A 23947-nucleotide genomic window follows, 5' to 3' on the forward strand; every position below is an offset into this window, starting at 1 on the left:
ACATATATATTGATCTGCAATACCAACTTCAGGAAGCCAGCTAGCCACCTGATAACTTATCAATCAGGTGACTCCACTAACCAGATCGATTTCATTCTCACCAGACAGCAGGATGCATGGTTGCTCTTAAATACAAAGACCCTCCCTGGCGAAGAATATACCCCACAACATAAACTAGTTATTAGTAACTTTAGACTCGAGGCCAGAAGGATGTCAAAACCAGACCAATCTGGAAAAGAAGGACTTGGAAGCTTAGGAAACTTTCACATGGTCAGAGCTTTAGGGATATCCTTACTGAGAAATTTGATGATAGGGAGGAGGAGCTACAGTCCTGTGACATCATAGAAGGCAGCTGGGAATTCCTGTGAGACAGCTTGCTGAGTGCCACAGACCAAATCTGTGGATGGTGCAAAGTCCCTTCCAGACCTAGGGTAACATGGTAGTGGAACAACACTGTAGACAGGGCCATTAAAGCTAAGGAATAGGCCTGGAATTCCTGGAAGAGTGGGAGTAGCAGGAGAATGTATCAGATAGCCATAAAGGAAGCTAAGAGACAGGTATACATAGCCAAAGGGGTAGCAGAAAAGAAGAGGTTTGCCAATTTTCAGCTACATGAGGACCAGAGAACTGAAGTATTTCAGATTGCAAGATAGAGTGGTCATAGGAGAGAAATATGTCCACGTGGATGATGGTGCCCTTGCATTTAATGATTCTGCAAAGAAAAAGGCTTGGAGAAGCCATTATGAAAGACTGCTGAATGTGGAGAATGAATCAGAGGAGGAAAGTCTGCCAAAGGTTGACCCAGTTGAGGGACCAGCTATCTGAATTGACAGTACCCAGGTAGATAAAGCAATTAAGGATATGAAGGCAAGGAAAGCACCTGGCCCATCAGGAATCACCACTGAGATGCTTAACATATTATATATATATATATATATATATATATATATATATATATATATAATATATATGTCTGTGTGTGTATGCATGTATATATGTGAGATAATATTGAAAATATTAAACTCAAAGTATTATCTCACATTAAATAGAGATGTTATGTTTTCACTTTTGACACGTAATACTGAAATAGTGTAAGAGACAAGAGATTGCTCCAGCATTAGGCAAGAAGTTGAACATTTTTTTGGCCTATGCTAGGACCCAAAGTAAGGCATGTGTAATATTTGAATGAAATCGGTTTGATAGTTCTCAAGTTTTAGTGATGCAAACATACAGACACACAGAGACACACACACATTCAGCTTTATATATATAGATATATATACATAGCAAATAAGTAACAAGGTTATCCTGGTATCAGTGTATTATGGCCATTTCAAGCAGCTCCATTTAATTGATCAACGATAACATTGCATCAGTTTGAAATGATGTAATGTTTTCATTGATGGACTAAATGAAGCTGCTTGAAATGACCGTATTGCACTGATACCTGGACATTCTTGTTACTTATTTGCTTTTTATTCACCTAACTTCAGGCTGCACTGACTTGGTGCCTCAACCTAAGTACCTAATTCAACTGGATCTAAATTATTTCTTATATATATATATATATATATATATATATATATATATATACATTCGTGTGTGTATATATGTGTATATATATATATATATATATATATATATATATACATATATACAAATATATATATATATATATATATATATATATATATATATATATGAGACGATTGCGCTGGTATGGACATGTGGTGAGAATGGATGAGGATAGCTGCGTGAAAAAGTGCCACACCCTAACAGTTGAGGCAACCCGTGGAAGAGGTAGGCCCAGGAAGACCTGGGCTGAGGTGGTGAGGCAAGACCTTCGTACATTGGGCCTCACCGAGGCGATGACTACTGACCGAGACCTTTGGAAATGTGCTGTGCGTGAGAAGACCCGGCAAGCCAAGTAAGATCGTTGCCAGTGCCCCTGGACTGGCTCTTGTGCGGGTGGCACATGAGATGCACCATTTTGAGCGTGGCCGTTGCCAGTACAGCCTGACTGGCTCCCGTAGGATTTTCGAGTGAGATCGTTGCCAGTGCCCCTGGACTGGCTTGTGCGGGTGGCACATAAAAGACACCATTTCGAGCGTGGCCGTTTTCGTGCGGGTGACACGTAAAAGCACCCACTACACTCTCTGAGTGGTTGGCATTAGGAAGGGCATCCAGCTATAGAAACTCTGCCAAATTAGATTGGAGCCTGGTGTTGCCATCCGGTTTCACCAGTCCTCAGTCAAATCGTCCAACCCATGCTAGCATGGAAAGCGGACGTTAAACGATGATGATGATGATGATGATATATATATATATATATATATATATATATATACATATACGGTTTTTTTCAAATAAGTTACGTAGCAATCTTCTCTAACTACAGTTATCACATTCGGTTAAAATGTCTTACGGTTAAGCTGGTTCCTATGTATTTCCCTGAAGAGAAGATTACATCCTTATCAACATCACCTATTCCTTTGGAAGGTACAATTTGTAATCTTCGAAACATATTGGAAATAAAAGAATTCATTTAACATATGCGTTTTACTCCATTTACTAAATTTGTAAATTTACTCAAGTACCCAAAATAACAAGAAGTTTCTACCTCATAAACAGGAGTTACACCACAGTCATTTTGTGATCTTTACTACCCTGGTATCTATTAACCAATTTATTTTGTCGGAGTTAATTATTAACTAAATACATATAATAAAATATATACATATATATATATATATATATATATACATATATATATATATATATATATATATATATATATATATATATATATATATGTATATATACATACATACATGCACCCCCCCCCCCACACACACACATATATATCGGTGTGTGGTAAGTAGCTTGCTTACCAACCAGATGTTTCCGGGTGTGGCACCATGAGCAAGTGTCTTCTACTATAGCCACGGGCTGACCAAAGCCTTGTGAGTGGATTCGGTAGATGGAAACTGAAAGAAGCCCATCGTATATATATGTGTGTATGTGTGTGTTTGTGTGTCTGTTTTTTTCCCCCAGCATTGTTTGACAACCGATGATGGTGTGTTTATGTCCTCGTAACTTAGCAGTTCACCAAAAGAGAGCAGTAGAATAAGTACTAGGCTTACAAAGAATGAGTCCTAAGGTCAATTTGTTCAACTAAAGGCGGTGCTCCGACATGGCCACAGTTAAATGACTGAAATAAATAAAAGAATAAAAGAGAATATACACACACACACATATACATATAATACATTAAAAGTCAGATTGAGTCTTGTTTGCTTCCAGTGTTACCAAGCCAAACTGGCGCATTACTCTGAAATGCTAACGCAAACAGAATAAAGCAAGTTTCACATAAATAGGACATGTCATTTTTAAAATTTTAGAGATTTTTGGGGTATAAATACGAGTTGTTTTTTTACAGTAAATGTTTCTATTTTAACTTTTGTTAAACACAATATTTTAATTAAGTGAGTGTGATTTCAAAAATGTAAGTTGTTTGTACAGTAAGTATTTATATTTTAGCATTCTTTAAACAGATTCCAACCCCACCATCCCTATACATCCCATCCCACCCCCACCCCATCCCTTAGACACCACCCTTTCTTCCCCCACTCCCGCCTCCCCCAAACCCCAACACCACCACCACACACCACCACACCACACCACACACCACCACTTCACACACCACACCACATCACACCATCCAGCACACACTAGCACTGACCACTTCCCAGCACACTCACTAGTTCTGACCACTTCCCAGCACTTACACTATCATCCACACACCTACACATGCACACACACACATGTCAAAGTCACCAGCCACCTTCCACATGCACATACATGCTCTCACATACACACGCATGCGCACTTTTGTTTTGGGATCACCACTACTTTATTATCTCCCCTTCTTCCTAGCTCTCCTGTGTGACCCCTCTGTCCGGCATTTGCCATCATAGATCGCTAGCCACTAAGCCTTTTTTTATTTTCTCTCCCTGTATATTTCTGTGTTCCTTTCTGTTGAAGAGTGTACTAATATGTCTGTTTGTTTTTTACACACTTGTCTTCGTCTTTTGTCTTTTTGTAAATTCTCACTATATATATATATATATATATATATATATATATACATATATATATTCACTAGATATTGCTCCTTCAGATTGCCACTTATTCAGGTCTCTGCAGAAGCGTCTTAATGGTAAAAATTTCAATTCCTTGGATGACATAAAAAGATACCTTGCTGAATTCTTTGCCATGAAACCACCCCAATTCTGGGAAGAGGGTATTTTCAAGTTAAAGGAAAGATGGAGATGCATTGTGCAACAAAATGGTTCATATTTGGTTCATTAAAAATGTACTGGTAAGTAATTATTGACCTTTTTCTTTCCTTTAAAAATCGGCACAAACTTTCCGGACAACCCAATACTTATTTTTCATAAGATCATTCTTCTAATGTTCTGTATATTTAATATAAATTAAATGACATCATAGGTTTCAGACTTTTATTGTCAGAATTAGCATGAGACAACAAGCAGTGGCAGATGACACAAAAAATCTGTGCAAGGGAAGCAATACACACTGTTGCATCATTTTCAGTGTAATATTTTAACAACTTTTCCCATAAAAATGCCACAAAGCCAATTTTTTCTAGTAAGTGCTGATAATGAATATTTTTAGATGCTAATAAATACTTATACGCTTAGATTAAGTTTCTGTCTATTCACAATACCTATGATATATATAATCTTACGTTTTGTAACACTTACATAGGAAAAGGGAAGCAAGTTGACATTCTGCTTCCATTAGAAAAACGGTGTAAAGATAACGCGCGTAGTTTTCTGTATTTATTCAACTATTTTAGACTTTTTCAAATTACAGAACACACTTAATATAAGATGTGATTTCTTTTCATTTTAAGAATAGCTGTATAATATGAACATGTCAATTTCATTCAAATATCTATGTAACAGAAAATTTTGATCATTGCATCCACATCCAGAAAGATCACCTGATATATTATATATATATGTGTGTGTGTGTGTGTATATATGTGCATAAAAGTACTATGGCCTCTTGGCTGAAACAGCTGTAAGGTTTTATCCTACTTTCTATGTTCTACGTTATATATTTTAATAATTACTGGTATTTTTATATTTTATATTTTATATATTATATATGTAAAGCATAGTATGTTATACATGTGTGTATATTGCTCTAATTGTCTTTTTTAAAAAAATAAATAAATAGACATAATATAATGTCTATAAGTTTATGAATACCACCACTTGATCATCTCCATTTTACATATATATACATATATAAATATATATGTATATATACATATATATGCACCTGATATATATATGTATATATATGGACCTGATATATATGTGTATGTATATATCATCATCATCGTTTAACGTCCGCTTTCCATGCTAGCATGGGTTGGACGATTTGACTGAGGACTGGTGAAACCGGATGGCAACACCAGGCTCCAATCTAATTTGGCAGAGTTTCTACAGCTGGATGCCCTTCCTAACGCCAACCACTCAGAGAGTGTAGTGGGTGCTTTTACGTGTCACCCGCACGAAAACGGCCACGCTCGAAATGGTGTCTTTTATGTGCCACCCGCACAAGCCAGTCCAGGGGCACTGGCAACGATCTCACTCGAAAATCTTACGGGAGCCAGTCAGGCTGTACTGGCAACGGCCACGCTCAAAATGGTGCATCTCATGTGCCACCCGCACAAGAGCCAGTCCAGGGGCACTGGCAACGATCTTACTTGGCTTGCCGGGTCTTCTCACGCACAGCACATTTCCAAAGGTCTCAGTCAGTAGTCATCGCCTCGGTGAGGCCCAATGTACGAAGGTCTTGCCTCACCACCTTAGCCCAGGTCTTCCTGGGCCTACCTCTTCCACGGGTTCCCTCAACTGTTAGGGTGTGGCACTTTTTCACGCAGCTATCCTCATCCATTCTCACCACATGTCCATACCAGCGCAATCGTCTCTCTTGCACACCACAACTGATGCTTCTAATGTTCAGCTTTTCTCTCAAGATACTTACACTCTGACGGGTATTCACATTGACATTACACATCCAACGGAGCATACTGGCTTCATTCCTTGCGAGCTTACGTATGTCCTCAGCAGTTACAGCCATGTTTCACTGCCATGTAGCATGGTTGTTCGTACGCATGTGTCATACAGTCTGCCTTTTACTCTGAGTGAGAGTCCCTTTGTCGCCAGCAGGGGTAAGAGCTCTCTAAACTTTGCCCAGGCTATTCTTAATCTAGCAGCTACACTTTCAGCGCACCTACCCCCACTACTAACTTGGTCGCCCAGATAGCGGAAGCTATCGACTACCTCTAGTTTTTCACCCTGGAATGAGATAGAAGTTGTTTCCTGTTTGTTTACAGTCTTTATTGCACCTGAACATCTGCCACAAACAAAAACTAACTTGCTAGTTAACCTGCCTTTGATGTTGCTGCACCTCTTATGTGTCCATAGCTTGCACCGGGTACATCTTATAGAGTTACTACCTACTCCTTTTCTACATACTGAGCAGGGCCATCTACCTGAAGGGGTTTGTGTTTTATCTACCTTCCTACTTATTAGGATTTTGGTTTTAGCTAGGTTGACTCTAAGGCCCTTCAATTCTAGACCTTGCTTCCACACCTGAAACTTCTCCTCTAGTTCTGATAGTGACTCCGCAATTAGGGCAAGGTCATCAGCATAGAGGAGCTCCCAGGGGCAACCTGTCTTGAACTCCTCTGTGATTGCCTGGAGGACTATGATAAATAAGAGGGGGCTGAGGACGGAACCTTGGTGGACCCCTACCTCTACCCGGAATTCATTGCTGTACTCATTTCCAACCCTCACCTTACTGGCAGCATCTCTGTACAGGGCTCGCACAGCTCTCACTAACCATATATATATGTATATATACATATATATATATATATACATATATACATATATACATATATATACATATAGATATTTATACATATATATACATATACATCTATATATATATATATATACATATATATACATATAGATCTATATATATATATGTACATATATATATACATATAGATCTATGTATATACATATATATATATATATATATATATATATATATTCATATATATATGCACATATATATACATAAGAAACAGATCTGTAAATTCTACCTAAATGGTACCTGCTGGCACGGGGAAAAGGGATGAAACTGCAAATTTGCCCATCCCAAACACCACCAACTAAACAAGGTAGATAACCACTTACAACAAAATAAGCGGGAGCGCAGAAAAGGGAGACCAGACAGCTTAAATCTACGTACACATAATCCACCGAATACCAACAGGACTCAGAAAGAGAGAAGTCCGTATATTCCTTCCGCTCCCCAAAAAAGGTTGTATGCAGAGGCTGTACGAACTGCAGTAGCTGAGCAGCAAGCTTTTTTAAGCGTGGCCCAGAAAATGGTACAACAGTTAATGTGGATGCAGAGGGTACAGAGTCAACGCCACACGAATCATTGTCCAAGACCACCACAGATGATGGATCAGGGATGGCCACCGCTAACACCAGGAACCCCTGCACAGATATCACACCCATATTCCTACTGAATATCCGGGGCCTATTACGAACAGGCGGCAAAGACATGTTCCTATACTTGAAAGACCTAGTAACATGCAATCAAGCAATATGCATGGTGCTTACCAAAACGCATCTAACACCTAATATAGCAGATGCGGAGATAAATATACCAGAGTATGCCGTACTCCGAACAGACAGAAGGGATAGAAGTCATGGGGGAGTTGTAATGTACATCCGAGAAGATGTCACACCCCTACTACTACTATCACACTCAAACTCTGTATGTGATACTTTAATAGTACACATAAAACAAATTGATGTAGTTGTATGCTCAACATACCGTCCACCAAATACCGCAAAGCAGGAAGGTAAATTTGAGGACAGCCTCAGACGCATAGAAGAGGTCCTGACAAATCTGGACCAACACATCAATATACTTTTCCTAGGCGACTTTAACCTCCCAAATGTTAAATGGCCTGAAGGTCACATCCTCTCTGGGATGTCACTGCATGAACAAAGCCAGGCAAAATCATTGCTAGAACTATCCAACATGCTGTTCATGGAACAAGTGATACTCCAACCAACCAGGGGAAGCAATATTTTAGATCTCTGCTTCACAAACAATGTGAGCCTAATCCATAATGTGAAAATAACGCCCACATCTCTCTCAGATCATAACATTATAGAATTAACTATGTATGGTCCTAGACAACCCACTGACACCCACCCCATCAGGAGGACTCAAGCAATATCCAACCTGAATTTCCACAGGGCGGACTGGAAGTCAATTCGCAGAGAGATTCGAAATCAAAACTGGCATGACAGCCTTTCTATACAAGACAATGACCTCAAACTAAGTCATTTTATGTCAACCATACAAGACATATGCACCAAATACGTGCCATATAGAAAGACCAGCAAACATGCCAATAGAATTCCTAGAGACAGGAAAATCCTTATGAGACACAGAACAAAGGTCTCAAACCAGTTAAATAGAGAACTGAAGGATAGGAAAAGGGCTAAATTAAAACTAACACTGTTAGAAATAGAAAACAAAATTAAACTCTCCCATGAAAAGGAGAGAGCAGAGAAGGAGAAGAGAGCAGTAGAAAGCATAAAAACAAACCCCAAGGCTTTCTATAGATTTGCAAAAGAGACTGCTACGGTACAGGCCCATCTCTCTGACTTCACATATTAGCAAAGTCATGGAACGAATTGTCAGAAGGAGATTGATTGCGTTCCTAGAAGAAAATGACTTGCTGAATGAGACCCAGCATGGTTTCCGTCCAGGTAGAAGCTGCCTCACGCAGCTCTTGCAGCATTATGACTGGGTCATGAAGCAGTTACTTGACCATTCAAATGTTGATGTGATATATCTCGACTTTGCAAAAGCCTTTGACAAAGTTGATCATGGCTTGATATGTCACAAGCTGCGAAACCTTGGCATAGCTGGTAAATTAGGAGAGTGGCTGCATGACTTCCTGAATGGTAGAAGTCAGACAGTTGCAGCCAATGGAGAACTATCTAGGGAAACACAAATATTGAGCGGTGTTCCACAAGGAACTGTTCTGGGGCCACTACTGTTCATAGTGGCCCTTCTGGACATGCCCACGGTCACTCAGAGAGCCACTGTCACTGGCTATGCTGATGACACAAAGATATCTCAGGCAATAAAGAATCCTGATGATATTGTAAGCCTGCAGAATGACCTAAATGCAATATATGAGTGGGCAGAGCAAAATAATATGCAGTTCAATGCAAAAAAATTTCAAGTACTGCGCTACAAGACCACAAGTACCTCCCAACTGGCATACACAGGGCCTGGAGGTACTGCAATCCCAGAACCACAAACAGTAAGAGATCTGGGCATCAACATGTGTAGTGATGCATCATTACACATGCACATTGTCAAGTTGACAGCAAAGTGCAGACAACTGGCAGGGTGAATACTAAGGACATTCCGTACAAGGGATCAAAAAGTCATGTTGACTCAATGGAAGACATTTGTTCTGAGCCGCCTAGGCTATTGCTCTCAGTTGTAGTCACCACACAGTGTTAAGCGGACAGCAGAACTCGAGGCAATTCAGCGGCACTATACAAAAAAGATCGCCACAGTCCAACAGATGAACTACAGGGAGCGACTGAAGGCACTAGGTCTCTACTCCCTGGAGCGCAGGCGGGAGAGATATGTAATAACATACATATGGAAAATACTGGAAGGACTGGTGCCAAACTTTGGCATCAAGTACTACAGGAATGCCCGCACGGGTCGCCACTGCATCTCACATAAGAACGAGATACTGCAGCAGCCTCGGTTTCAGAGGACCTCAGCTCTTCAATGCCCTGCCAAAACATTTGAGAGGCATGCAAGACATGGATGCGGAGGTCTTCAAGACAAAACTTGATGCTTTCCTCTCCACGATACCAGACGAACCAATGGCTCGTAATGAGACGCAGTTTAGGGCAGCGATGTCATATTCTCTTATACACCAGATGTGCCATCAAAACTCTTGATTGGACCATATCAGGTGGGGGAGAAGAGCCATGCAAGGAACGCGAAGAGAGCACAGCATAAAGACGGAAAATCACGGTGGTGCACCAGCATGACCGCAGCCACTTGGCTGAAACCCATAAATAAATAAATAAATAAATATAGATCTATATATATATATAGATTTATATATATATATATATATATATATATATATATATATATATATATATATATATATATATATATATATATATATATACATATATATAAACATATAGATCTATGTATATACATATATATACATATAAATATCTATATATACATCTATATACATACATATATACATATACATCTAATCATATACATTTTTATATATACATATATATGTACACATGTATATACACATATATACTTGCAAACATATATATACAGATTCCCCCTTCATCGTCAACCCTCCCTCATAAGCCCATCCCACCCCTACACACTCCTACCCTACCTTCCCATCCCATCCCTTACACCCACTCCAACCTCTGCCTACCCACATACCCCTACCTCTACCCCCACCCTCAGCCTAACCCACACTCCACCCATCCTTTCCCCACTCTTGCCTCCCCCGTCTTTGCCTCCCCCACCTCCCAACACCCTCACATCACACCATGCTACACCTTATCACACAACACACCACCACGCACACACTAGCACTGACCAATTCCCTTCCCCAAATTTTCACATCTTCACACCTACATACACACATGCATACGTTAAGCTCACCAGCATTCTCTCACACACATGCAGATTCTCGTCTTGGGTTCACCACTTCTTTGTTATCTCCTCTTTTTCTTAGCTGTGATCCTTCTGTCCGGCATTTGCCATGATAGATCGCTGACCACAACATTTATATATTTTTTTTCTCCTTGTTTCTTTCTGTGTTCTTTTCAATTGAAGAGCATAGGCTCAAAACATCAAAGACTTTCTCTATTCCTGAGTATTAAACTAATACATCCATTTGTTGTTTACACCACCTGTCTTCTTCTGTTGTTTTAACTTGTCCAGTTGTGTGCAGTATTTCTCAGAATTAATTTTCTGGTTACTTCGGAGAAGCTCATAGTACAGAATTCCTTTCCAATCCCACCAGACACAAAGCAAGACTTTTTTAGGTTGAAGACCCACTTTTGGGGTGGCTAAGGGTGGCTCATGTCGCTTACTCCGGGATCGGTTTCTCTGAACATTTCAGTAGATAATCCATTTCTCATCACCTGTCACAATTTGCTTGAAAAAAGGTGTGTTTTCATTCTCTTTATAAAGCAAATCACAGATGGAAATGCAATCCAAAAGGTTCTTCTCACTCAACTCATGTAGTACCCAAACATCATAGCAATTTGTGTACCCAAGCTTTACCAGGTGCTCATGGACGATGGATTTTTATAGGGTGAGGCTTTCTGCCAATTCTCGGGTTGTGCAATGTGGGTTATTCTCAGTTAATGACTTGATTTGGTCATCATCTGTAGTGGATGGTCTGCCTGATCGCTCTTTATCAATAAGGCTACAATCTCCAGCTCGGAACCTTGTGAACCACTTCCATACAGTTCTTTCGGATAAAGAAACATCACCGTAAACTGCACATATTTCTTTGGTTGCTTGTGAGGCATTTTTCCCTTTATGGAAAAAGAAAAGCATCAAGTGCTGAAAATGAACTTTCTTATCTTCCATTTTAACAGGTTACGGAATTAACCCAGGTTATAGGAACATAAACCTTCTTCCGCAAAAAGATAGCTTAAACTTATTTCTTTATTGCCCACAAAGGGATAAACATAAGGGGACAAACAAGGACAGATGAGGAGATTAAGTCGATTGCATCGACCCCAGTGCATAACTGGTACTTAATTTATCAACCCCGAAAGGATGAAAGGCCAAGTCGACCTCAGCAGAATTTGAATTCAGGACGTAGCAGCAGACAAAATACCGCTAAGCATTTCGCCTGGCATGCTAACGTTTCTGCCAGCTTACTGCCTTACGATACCTCAAACTGTGCTTTAAATGGAGGTGTAGTCTCAAATCCTATTTTATGGACTCAACCATGTTTTAAAATAAGTCGAAAGGTAAGCTACTATAAATTGGCATGAACTTTCCGGACAACCCAATAATATAGTTTCAATTTTGTTTCTATAATTTTTAAAGGAAGTATTGCTTCCCTTGCTTCCATGGACTGCATGCCTATGATATATATATATGTATCTATATGTATATGTATGTATATATATTTATATATATGTATATATATGTATGTATATATGTATATATATAGATATGTATATATATATATATATATATATATATATATATATATATATATATATATATATATATATGTAGTGAAACTACCTATCGTCACTAGATACAAAACTACTATCGCCATTACATACTATCTTCTCATTTAAATATAAATAAATGCGAGCGTAGTAGAGAACCCATTCCTTGTCATCACGTGACTGATTATTATTCGAATCGGCAACTTCTTCGAACCGTTCCCGCCAGAACGCAAACTGACCAATCACGGCCTCTAATAAGGTCACGTGATAGAGTATATTTCTACCATCTGGTGAGCCAATAGTTTGTTATAAATAGCTTTAACTCGGTGGCCAAATTTGTCTCAGTCCAGTTTCTCTTTGAGAACTGTTCCGTGTACCACACGACAGCAGCAGCAGTTCCAGCGACCACTTCAACAGCTTCGTCCAGCCAACGATGACCACCGCCATCGCCACATCAGCAACAAGAGTCTACGACTACTATCCAGCATCATCGTCATGACCAACACGATTACTACCAAACAGCCTCTACACCACCAGCGTCAACACGACTTACTATGTACACCAAACCAAATTACCGCGGCACATCTCTCTCTTCGATTCTGTTAGGTGACTCAGCTTCACCACGGTAAATAAACAGACAAGAGTTCTTAAACAGACAAGAAATTCTCAGCCAGCGACGAACATCTGTATAACAAGAATCACGGCCCGGCATCGATGCCACGACATCACAGCTAGTGATCAGCTCTGCCAAACTCAGCCAACTCACTTCACATACAGATTCATATTATTGTGTACCCAAGAACTGGTATAATTGTTCACGTGTTATTGACTCTCTTTTTCTCTGCTGTAATATTTCTCATACACACATGTATCACTCACATACACACTTTTCTTTGTATGACGGCCTGTCTTTGATTATGTTATTATATGTCGCATTCACACTCTCACACAGACATACATCTTTAACGCTACAATAAATATCTCTGTTATTCATCTAATACGGTTGTGGTCTTTCATTACTGGTCATCTATGTTATCGTCGCATAACATATCATCTATATCATCATTTGATATATATATTTGTATGTTCAACCGTGTGACTCATTTAAATAAAAGGAGTCCTGTTTTTTCCATTCGTCACCATTTCTCCTTTTTGAGTTCGCACGGTCGTCCCTTACAATTGGTGACTGAAAAAGACTTATAGAACGGTTGGTCTAATACTGGCATTTAGTCACCATTTTTGGAAAAGTTATGTGAACTTTTCACGCTGGGCTGTACAGATCAGAAGGGCTGTATGAACGAATCAACGTCAGGGGTCACCAATTGTAAGGTAAACTGTGTGAACATGCTCGCGTTGGCTGTACAGATCAGAAGGGCTGTATGAACGAATCAACGTCAGGGGTCACCAATTGTAAGGGACGACAGTGCGAACTCAAAAAGGAGCAATGGTGATGAATGGAAAAACAGAGGACTCCTTATATTTAAACGTCTCACACGGTCGAACACACAATAATATATCAAATGATGATATAGATGATATGTTATGCGACGATAACATAGATGACCCGTAAAGAAAGACCACAACCGTATAAGATGAATAACAGAGATATTTATTGTAGCGTTAAAGATGTATGTCTGTGTGTGAGTGTGAATGCGACATATAAGAACATTATCAAAGACAGGCCATCATACAAAGAAAAGTGTGTATGTGAGTGATACATGTGTGTATGAGTGTTTACAGCAGATAGAAAGAGAGTCAATAACACGTGAGCAATTATACCAGATCTTTAGTACACTAAGGGAAAGTTCTGTATGTGAAAGTGAGGAGAGGCTGAGTGTGGCAGTGCTGATTACTTGTTGTGATGTCGTGGCATCGATGCCGGGCCGTGATTCTTGTTATACAGATGTTCGTCGCTGGCTGAGAATTTCTTGTCTGTTTAAGAACTCTTGTCTGTTTATTTACCGTGGTGAAGCTGAGTCACCTAACAGAATCGAAGAGAGAGATGTGCCGCGGTAATTTGGTCTGGTGTACATAGTAAGTCGTGTTGACGCTGGTGGTGTAGAGGCTGTTTGGTAGTAATCGTGTTGGTCATGACGATGATGCTGGATAGTAGTCGTAGACTCTTGTTGCTGATGTGGCGATGGCGGTGGTCATCGTTGGCTGGACGAAGCTGTTGAAGTGGTCACTGGAACTGCTGCTGCTGTCGTGTGGTACACGGAACAGTTCTCAAAGAGAAACTGGACCAAGACAAATTTGGCCGCCGAGTTAAAGCTATTTATAACAAACTATTGGCTCACCAGATGGTAGAAATATACTCTATCACGTGACCTTATTAGGGGCCGTGATTGGTCAGTTTGCGTTCTGGCGGGAACGGTTCGAAGTTGCCGATTCGAATAATAATCAGTCACGTGATGACAAGGAATGGGTTCTCTACTACGCTCGCATTTATTTATATTTAAATGAGAAGATAGTATGTAATGGCGATAGTAGTTTTGTATCTAGTGACGATAGGTAGTTTCACTACATATATATATAAACATATATAATGTATGTATATATATGTATATGTGTGTGCGCACGTTTGTGTGTGTGTTTATACCACCACCATCGCTTGACAACCGATGTTGCTGTGTTTACGTTCTTGTAACTTAGCTGCTTGGCAAAACACTCCAGTAGAATAAGTAACTAGGCTTATAAAGAATAAATCCTGGGGTCAATTTTTTCGACTAAAGGCGGTGCTCTAGCATATCCACAGTCAGATGACTGAAACAAGTAAAACAAAACAAAACTATGTCATTTTAATATATATATATGTGTATATATATATATATATATATATTTGTATGTATATGAATGTATATAAATGTGTATGTATATATAAATATATATATATATATATATATATATATATATATATATATATATATATATATATATATATGTATGCATATGTATGTGTGTGTGTGTGTGTATATATATATATATATATACACATACACACACAGACACACATATGCAGAGTCAATAGGCAAGGTCCAGAGATGCTCAATATAGAGAACACATAGCCGTGCTCAAATGATTTGAAATTACACTCCAAAGTCTTTCTTGAGAACTAAGTCGGCAGAGTAAAAAGCGGCAATAAGAGGATATGGAGGTAGTGGTGCAAATAAACACAAATGGGCTTTGTATGTAAAATAGCCATACATACATATACAGATGTAAATATATATAGGGATATATATATATATATAGAGAGAGAGAGAGAGAGAAATTAAAAACTGAAAATATTCAGAAGACAAACACTTGTGTATAAGCATATAGATATTTATATATTTACAGAAACCTGAAGTACTACACCCTCTCTTAGGTTTCTGTGTCTTTTGAACTCCATGTACATATATAAATATCATAGATATTTATATGCTCATACATGAACATTTTCAGTTTTTATTTCTCTCTGTATATCCCCATATAATTTTACATGTGTATATGCATGTACGTATACTTTATATATCAAGCCCAAGTGTGTTTATTTGCATCACTATCTCCATATATATATGTATATATCTGCATACAAATATATATGTATATATACATATATGTATATATCTATATGTATATATATATGTGTATGTTTGTTTATATGTTTATTTCCTAACCATGTGGTTCTAGGCTAAGTTTCACTGTGTGGCACCTTGGGCAAGTGTCTTCCATTACAGCCTTGGGCCAACCAAAGCCTTGTGAGTGGATTTCATAGAAAAAGCCAGTCATGTGTATAATATATATATATATATATATATATATATATATATATATATATATATATATATATATATATATATATATATATGTAGGGGTCCACCAAGGTTCAGTCCTCAGCTCGCTCCTATTTATCATAGTCCTCCAGGCAATAACACGGGAATTCAAGACAGGATGTCCCTGGGAGCTCCTCTATGATGATGACCTTGCACTAATTACTGAGTCACTATCAGAACTAGAGTTTCAGGTGAGGAAGCAAGGACTAGAATCGAAGGGCCTTAGAGTCAACCTAGCTAAAACCAAAGTCCTAATAAGTAGGAAGGTAGACAAAATACAAACCCCTTCAGGTAGATGGCCCTGCTCAATCTGTAGAAAAGACGTAGGTAGAAACTCTATAAGATGTACCCAGCGTAAGCTATGGACACATAAGAGGTGCATCAATATTAAAGGAAGGTTAACTAGGAATTTAGTTTTTGTATGTAGCAGATGTTCAGGAGCTATAAACACTGTAAATGTTCAGAAAACAACTTCTGCCACATTCCAGGGAGAAAAACTAGAAGTGGTTGATAGCTTCTGCTATCTAGATGACCAAGTTAGTAGTGGAGGAGGGTGTGCTGAAAGTGTAGCTGCACTGCTAAAATAAGAATAGCCTGGGCAAAGTTCAGAGAGCTCTTACCTCTGCTGGTGACAAAGGGCCTCTCACTCAGAGTAAAAGGCACACTGTATGACGCATGTGTATGAACAGCCATGCTACATGGCAGTGAAACATGGGCCATGACTGCTGAGGACATGTGTAAACTCGCAAGGAATGAAGCCAGTATGCTCCGATGGATGTGCAATGTCAGTGTGCATACTCGACAGAGCCTAAGTACCTTGAGAGGAAAGTTGAACCTAAGAAACATCAGTTTTGGTGTGCAAGAAAGACGATTGCGCTGGTATGGTCATGTGGCAAGAATAGATGAAGATAGCTGAGTGAAAAAGTGCCCCACCCTAGCAGTTGAGGGAACCTGTGGAAGAGGTAGACCCAGGAAGACCTGGGATGAGGTAGTGAAGCATGAGCTTCGAATTTAGGCCTCACCGAGGCAATGACTTGTGACCGAAACTTTTGGAAATATGCTGTGCGTGAGAAGACCCGGCAAGCCAAGTGAGACCATAATCTAAGGCCTCTGCCATGGGTGTAGCCAGCCCACTTATGCATACCTTTCCTTCATTGGACACTAAACTCCGCTTGCAAAGACCTGTTGAGGCAAGTGAAATCGAAATCGAACTAAATACGACGACTGGCACCCATGCCAACGTCTCCTTCATTGGACACTAAACTCGGCTTGCGAAGACCTGTTGGGGCAAGTGAAAGCGAAATTGTGATGGCACCTGTACCAGTGGAGCGCTAAGAGCACCGTCTGAGCATGATCGTTGTCAGAGTAGCTGTCTGGCTTCCATGCCAGTGGCATGTAAATAGCAGCATTTGAGTGTGATTGTTACCAGTGTTGCCTTCCTGGCTCTTGTGCTCATGGCACGTGAAAAGACATTTGAGTGAGGTCGTTGCCAGTGCTGCTGGACTGGCTTTCATGCCGGTGGCACGTAAAAGCACCCACAACACTCTCAGAGTGGTTGGCATTAGGAAGGGCATCCAGCTATAGAAACTCTGCCAAATCAAATTGGAGCCTAGTGTAGCCATCTGACAGACTGTAACAGACTGTCTGTTACAGTCTGCCATGATGAATACCACAAGGTATTGAAAATACGTATTCGCCTTTATATATTTAATCCTTTATATTGAACACTCAATATTTCATATATTCAACAAGACATATTCCATATATTCAATAAGACATTCAATACTTCATTTCATTGTACCATCCATTTTTATATTATATATTATATATTCCATATTCTATATCCCACATTAATTTTACAAGAATATAAATAAAACATAAAAAACAGAGTTGGAATTCTTTTAGATAAAATAATATATTCCTCTATACACGATCATACAAAACCCTTTTTTTGTATTTATTTTTACTCACATATATATATATATATATATATATATATATATATATATATATATATATATATATATAATATGTATATATATAGCACACACACACACACACACACACACATATATATATAGGTTATGAGAGGTAATGGTGTCACTAAGACCCAAAGATATCAGGTAATGCTGAGTAAAGCTCCAGCTTCAGTGATTATGTGAATGAGAAGTCCAACATTTTATATATGATTACGCGAATGAGGAGTCCAGTGTTTTATATATATATATATATGATATATATATAATATATATATATGTGTGTGTATATATGTATGTATATGTGTATATATATACAGACAACACACATATATATACACATACATGCACACACACACACACACACACACATATATATATATATAGCATAAATGTATATATATACAAATATTTTTAATAGAGACATAAATACATAGTGTTAAGATATATATTATAAATGTATACATACACTTAATAATATATGCTAAATAGTACAAACATATAAATATACTTATATAAATTATTTAATTGCACTGATAATAATGATGATGTCAAAGAAGAGGATGTGGAAGAGAAAGAAGTGTCATTAAAATATATAAAACAAATACATGAGAAATGTTAGGTAAAAAATGCAAGAGTGAAATACATTACCTTGGAAACAATGTATTTAGGATGTCTATAATTCATGTGTATTTAATAAAATCAGTTTGATGATTGATTAATGTAATGACAGCAACTTTACTTCATTTACTTTCTACTGGCAATTTAATCATTGTTATTGTTGGTATTCAGTTACTTATTTATCTTCACGTGAGGATGACGAATAAACATTTTAATTTCTCCATTTGATTGTGCAGCAATCAACTTGTAACCAGTTTTATCCATGCACATTACTGCAGGCCGGTCAATTCCATCAAAAGCTGACAAAAACTCACAGTCATAGGTACCATCAGGTTTGAGCCTGTGGATTTTGCTGACTTTACCATCAGCAAGATATATAAAGCCATCTGGATCAATACATAAGCCCTTTGGGTCTATAACAGCAGCCTGGTCAGTATTAAAATACAGGAACTTCAATGCTCCATTAACATCGTAACAACTTAATATTTTATCTTTGCAACTAGAAATGAGTATATCCCCATGTGGGGATGTGGTCAGGTAAGCACATTCACCTTTCACATGAACAATTAAACTGTTTATTATTTCCCCAGTGAAAGAGAATACATCCAATGTTGCCAGTCCTCCTGGTTTCATACTGAGCCCTACCAATGTCCAGCCGACACCACGAGAAAGTTTCTGATATTGTTTTGGTACTGACAATCTTCCAGTAACCTTGAAAGGTTTGCTGAGTGTAAGGAAACACAGTTCAAAACTTAAGAAGAAACTGATTGCAATCTGAGTTGTTGAAATAAGTGTTATGTCTGATGGTGCTGAATTTAGTTTATATAAGTCAAGTAGGAGTCCTTCTTGAGAAAACTTCTTGATGTTCTTGTTCTTTGGGTCAGCCACTAAAATACAGCCATCGGCAGTAACTAGAATGTTGCTTGGTTCACTTGTAATTTCAATTCCAGGGATTGTACATTTGAACCCATCAAAAAGTTCTGCATGGACTTCTTTGCTGTTTTTATTCATGTTTGAATTACTTTGACAGTCATTAGAAACATTGCTTTTACATTTAATATCCTGCTTAACATTTGTTCCTTTCTCAACTGGGTTTGGTTTATTAACAAAATAATTCTTGAAATGTGTTTCTGATACCCTGTTATCCAACATTGGTTTCCGGTTACTTCGGAAGATTCTAGTATAGCTAATATCAGTATTTCTTTTGCTTTCAAACTGAAAGTGTTTTTTGTTACAAGGGGTACTTTCAACTATCGTTTTAGCTGATTTTGTCGAGTATGTCACAGACTTTGTAATATATTGACTACTCACAGATTGCTTTGTATAAAAATCAGAAATTTTACCTTTTTTCCTCAGTGAAGGGCAATTAAAGTATGCAATCTTAGAAAACGGTTTCTTCTTCATTATATTACTTTCATTGGTGATATTTAAAAGTGATCTAATCTTTGAGTTGTTCAGCAGATTAAGGAGGAAAATATTATCTGGGAATAAAGCTGCCCATTCTTGAATAGGTTTTGATGTGTCTTTTGGTTTAATGTTTCTCAAGCACTGTGGACAAGGAAATGTCTTTGTTGCGTCAATGGCATTGGCAGAAATATAGATACTAAGACATTCAACACAAAAACTGTGGAGACATGGCAAAGCTTTTGGTTTTGTTACTATAACACCACACAGATAACACTCAAATATATTCCTTTGAAATAACATCCTTGATTCCATTTTTGGATATGTAAAATTTGGATGGATTTGGATATTTTCCAGCTATTTTGCTCCTTTTGTAGATTTTTGTTTTTTTCTCCTTTTTCTTTTCTTTGCAATATGAAGTCTTTTACTGAATCAACATTTAAAAATTTCTAGGTCTTAGGTTTTAATTCTGAACTTATAAACTATTGTGATAAATCAGTAGAATGAAATTGTAGAAAAATATAAATTAATCTTGGTGTGATGGCAAAATTCTATAAAAACAATTTGGATACCAGCAAAACATATATATTTTGTTTTCATTAAATGATTAAAAAGAAAATAAAGTTAGAAAGTTGTTAAAATGTGGAGTATAAGATATTGAAGTAAGATTTTGGCCTGCTCAATATTGTGTGTTCATTCCTTAAAAAGAATTGACAATGTCTGAATAAAAGACTGCAGAGCACAGCTGCCCAGTCATGGAATTTAGCTGAGATTAGTCCAGTAAGCCAGCAGACAGATAAGTTATAAATGTCCAAATTAAACCTGGATGACCTAAACACAGGAAGTTGTCTTCATGAACCTGTTTTATATGTGGAGATGAGCATGTGAACATACACCTCTTGCTCTTGCTCTCTCTCTCTCTCTCTCTCTCTCTCTCTCTCTCTCTCGCCCTCTCTCTTATATGAATATATATATATATATATATATTCAGCACAATGTATATTTATGTACACATTTAGTGTACTTTTCCCTTGCCCACTTCACCTTCTCTTCCTTTGCAACTCTCAAAAGGCAAATTATCTGTTATGGAATCTTTCCTTACAGTAACTAATTAAAGAGAAGCTAACAAGGTGGGGATGGCTATCTGCTAGAAACTACTTAAGTAATGACACTCATACACATCAGCAACCAATGTCAGAGTTCATATTATAAATACAACAGCAATTGGTTGGACTGCAACCTTGACAAAGATAACATACTTTTGCTTGATACTAATCTTGTCAAGAGTTGTTATTTCTTTGATGCTCAAGTAGCTATGTCATGTGTTCAAACCAAGCTACTGGTATTGCACAGTGCATTGCATTTCATCTTGTGTTTAACTTTGGTGAACATAGCTAAAGAGAAAGTTAGAGAAAGACATTCTTGTCAGGAATTTTCCACAACAGTAGAAACCATTTATAGAATATTTGGTTCAAAGTATTCTGTACTCTTAATACCATCTGCTGAATAGGACTGAAATATTCCCTATAGTTGAAAATCCTTACAAAGTGTTTGATTCAGAGCAATCCATTTGACATTTGGTCATTAAGGAACTTGAATTCTAAGGAACTTAGGAATTCAGTTGAGTTTCTGGCAAATCTTGCAATCAAAAAATAGGATTTTAATCTATTCTAATTGAAAGTGTTTTATTAATATTATCTTCCTAATAGAGTTTATTGAGAGTTGTACTAACAGTGCTTTGTATTGATTAGGTACATTGTCCCTTATAGGAGAAGACTGTAGTTGACTGAAACATTTCTTTCACCAATTTCTGACTCGATGGTATTTTAATTCAGAAGATATTTTGATAGAATTATAAAGAATTTAGCCTGGTGTCTTACTGTGTCTTCCAATTTACATTTCTTTGACGAGATTTATAAATATATTTCTTTTTCTGATTAGCATGAGACCATTTCAAGGAGGCAGCGTTTGAATTTTGGAATTAATTTCACTATTTTATAAATAATTATTTATCAATCTCAGTGGAATGAAAGGTAAAGCTGAACGTTGATGGAACATCTAACCAAAGTAGCAATCTGCCACACTGAAACTCTAAGCTTTGCCATCCCTCAGCAATAGCATCATTCTTCTTGCCTTCTATGAATAATTGGATCATTTTTAGTATATTTTCTGCATAATTATGTAATTAGTGTCTTTTAGTAAAATTACTTTGCAGCTGTCTACACAAATATATCTTGCTTTATATAATATAGACCATTAAAAAATTCTGATACCAAGACTGGTGGGATACAGCAAGATTCTTTAATTTCCATTTCTCTGTGGATCCCTTGTTTAAAATAAAGATTTTGATAGGATTAAGTATATTTTTCTCTCATCCGTATTGGTAGTGTGTTTCAATATTCAGATCTACCAACTGGTTATTTTATATTAATTTTGGGATTATTATTTATTTAGCTATAAGGAAAACTCTTTTGAAGAGAACATTTTCTTTCGTTATTTTCCTACATGGAAATCTCTCTAACCAAACTGAAAATTCTACTGATTTCTTCACTTTTCTGAATTATTTCTATTTTAAAGAATTTTACATTTGTGATTTCTCAGAGTCCCATATTGGTATCAAAAGGTATGATAATAGAATAGGACAATAAAGTTTATGGTTCCAATTTAGCATTTTAAGTAAAACAGTTTTGTAATATTTTACACATTTGATAAACATTTCTTGGATTTGATTTAGAAAAGTTGATATTTCAAACCATGGGGCAGAAATGCATGCTTATTTGAGGGTCATTCAATGGTTATTACAAGACTGTTAGTAGGTTATTAGTTTATTAATTGTGGGTTATTACATGATTGTAAGACAGATATTTGATGGTTAATTCATGGGCATTCGATGGTTATTATATTGTTACTAATGGTTCTTAGATGGTTGTTACATAATCATGAGAGAGTTACTAAAAGGTTATTATATGGCTTTTAGATGAGTATTAAATTTTTATTAGATGGTTATTCAACAATTATTACATGATTATTATAAATTTAATATATGATTGTTAGATATTTACTAGATGGTTATGAGATATTTATCGATGACTATTTTAGGTTTGATGTTTATTAAATGGTTATTACATATTTTGTGTTGTTAGATAGTTATGACATAATTATCAGATGATTGTTTGATGATGTAAGCAAATAAAAATTACATACGGTTTTTCATATACATATCCATGTGTATGTGTATTCATATGTATTTATGTGTGTACATGCATCCTAGACTGCGACAATGTGGTTAAGTTTACTCCACAACCATGTAGATGCTGGTTCAATCTCACAACATGGCAACCTAAATAAAATAACTTTACTTCCTACAACCTCAATCCGACTTGTGTCATGTGACAGTCTGTAACAGAAACTGTAAAGAAGCTACCAAGATGGAATGTACTTAGATGTACTGTGAAGAAGCTACCTAGATGGAATGTACACTGTGTGTCATGTTGATTCTGACCGGGAATTACTTTTAAATGTACACATGTCTGGGGAATACAGATCCACTTACACTAAAATACAATAATTAGTTATAAGTTAATTGTACAATTGAAATATTCATTTATAATAATTGATGGAACTATCTAATGCATGTGTGTGTGTGTGTGTGTGTGTGGAAACCAAGTGGGCGGAAATGATTCACTGACTTGCAATATAATTTTGC

At 37.3% G+C, this 23947-nt stretch overlaps 1 protein-coding gene across 2 annotated transcripts in view; it reads right to left on the minus strand.

Moving 5' to 3' along the window:
* LOC128247800 (uncharacterized) overlaps nucleotides 1-21175 on the minus strand; it is a 49399-nt gene extending 28224 nt beyond the window's left edge. The window contains exons 1-2 of one of the 2 annotated variants that reach the window (XM_089352363.1): nucleotides 18868-21175; nucleotides 3144-3211 (exon numbers count right to left, since the gene is read on the minus strand). In XM_089352363.1, the coding sequence (XP_089208489.1) occupies nucleotides 19009-20556 (1548 nt within the window). In that variant the 5' untranslated portion in view covers nucleotides 20557-21175 and the 3' untranslated portion in view covers nucleotides 3144-3211; nucleotides 18868-19008. The remainder of the gene's footprint in view (nucleotides 1-3143; nucleotides 3212-18867) is intronic. The other variant, XM_052967736.2, reaches the window with a different exon arrangement.
* Nucleotides 21176-23947: the final 2772 nt, after the last annotated feature.

This window comes from Octopus bimaculoides, chromosome 5 (assembly GCF_046866305.1).
Source record: "Octopus bimaculoides isolate indiv1 chromosome 5, ASM4686630v1, whole genome shotgun sequence".
Taxonomy (NCBI): domain Eukaryota; kingdom Metazoa; phylum Mollusca; class Cephalopoda; order Octopoda; family Octopodidae; genus Octopus; species Octopus bimaculoides.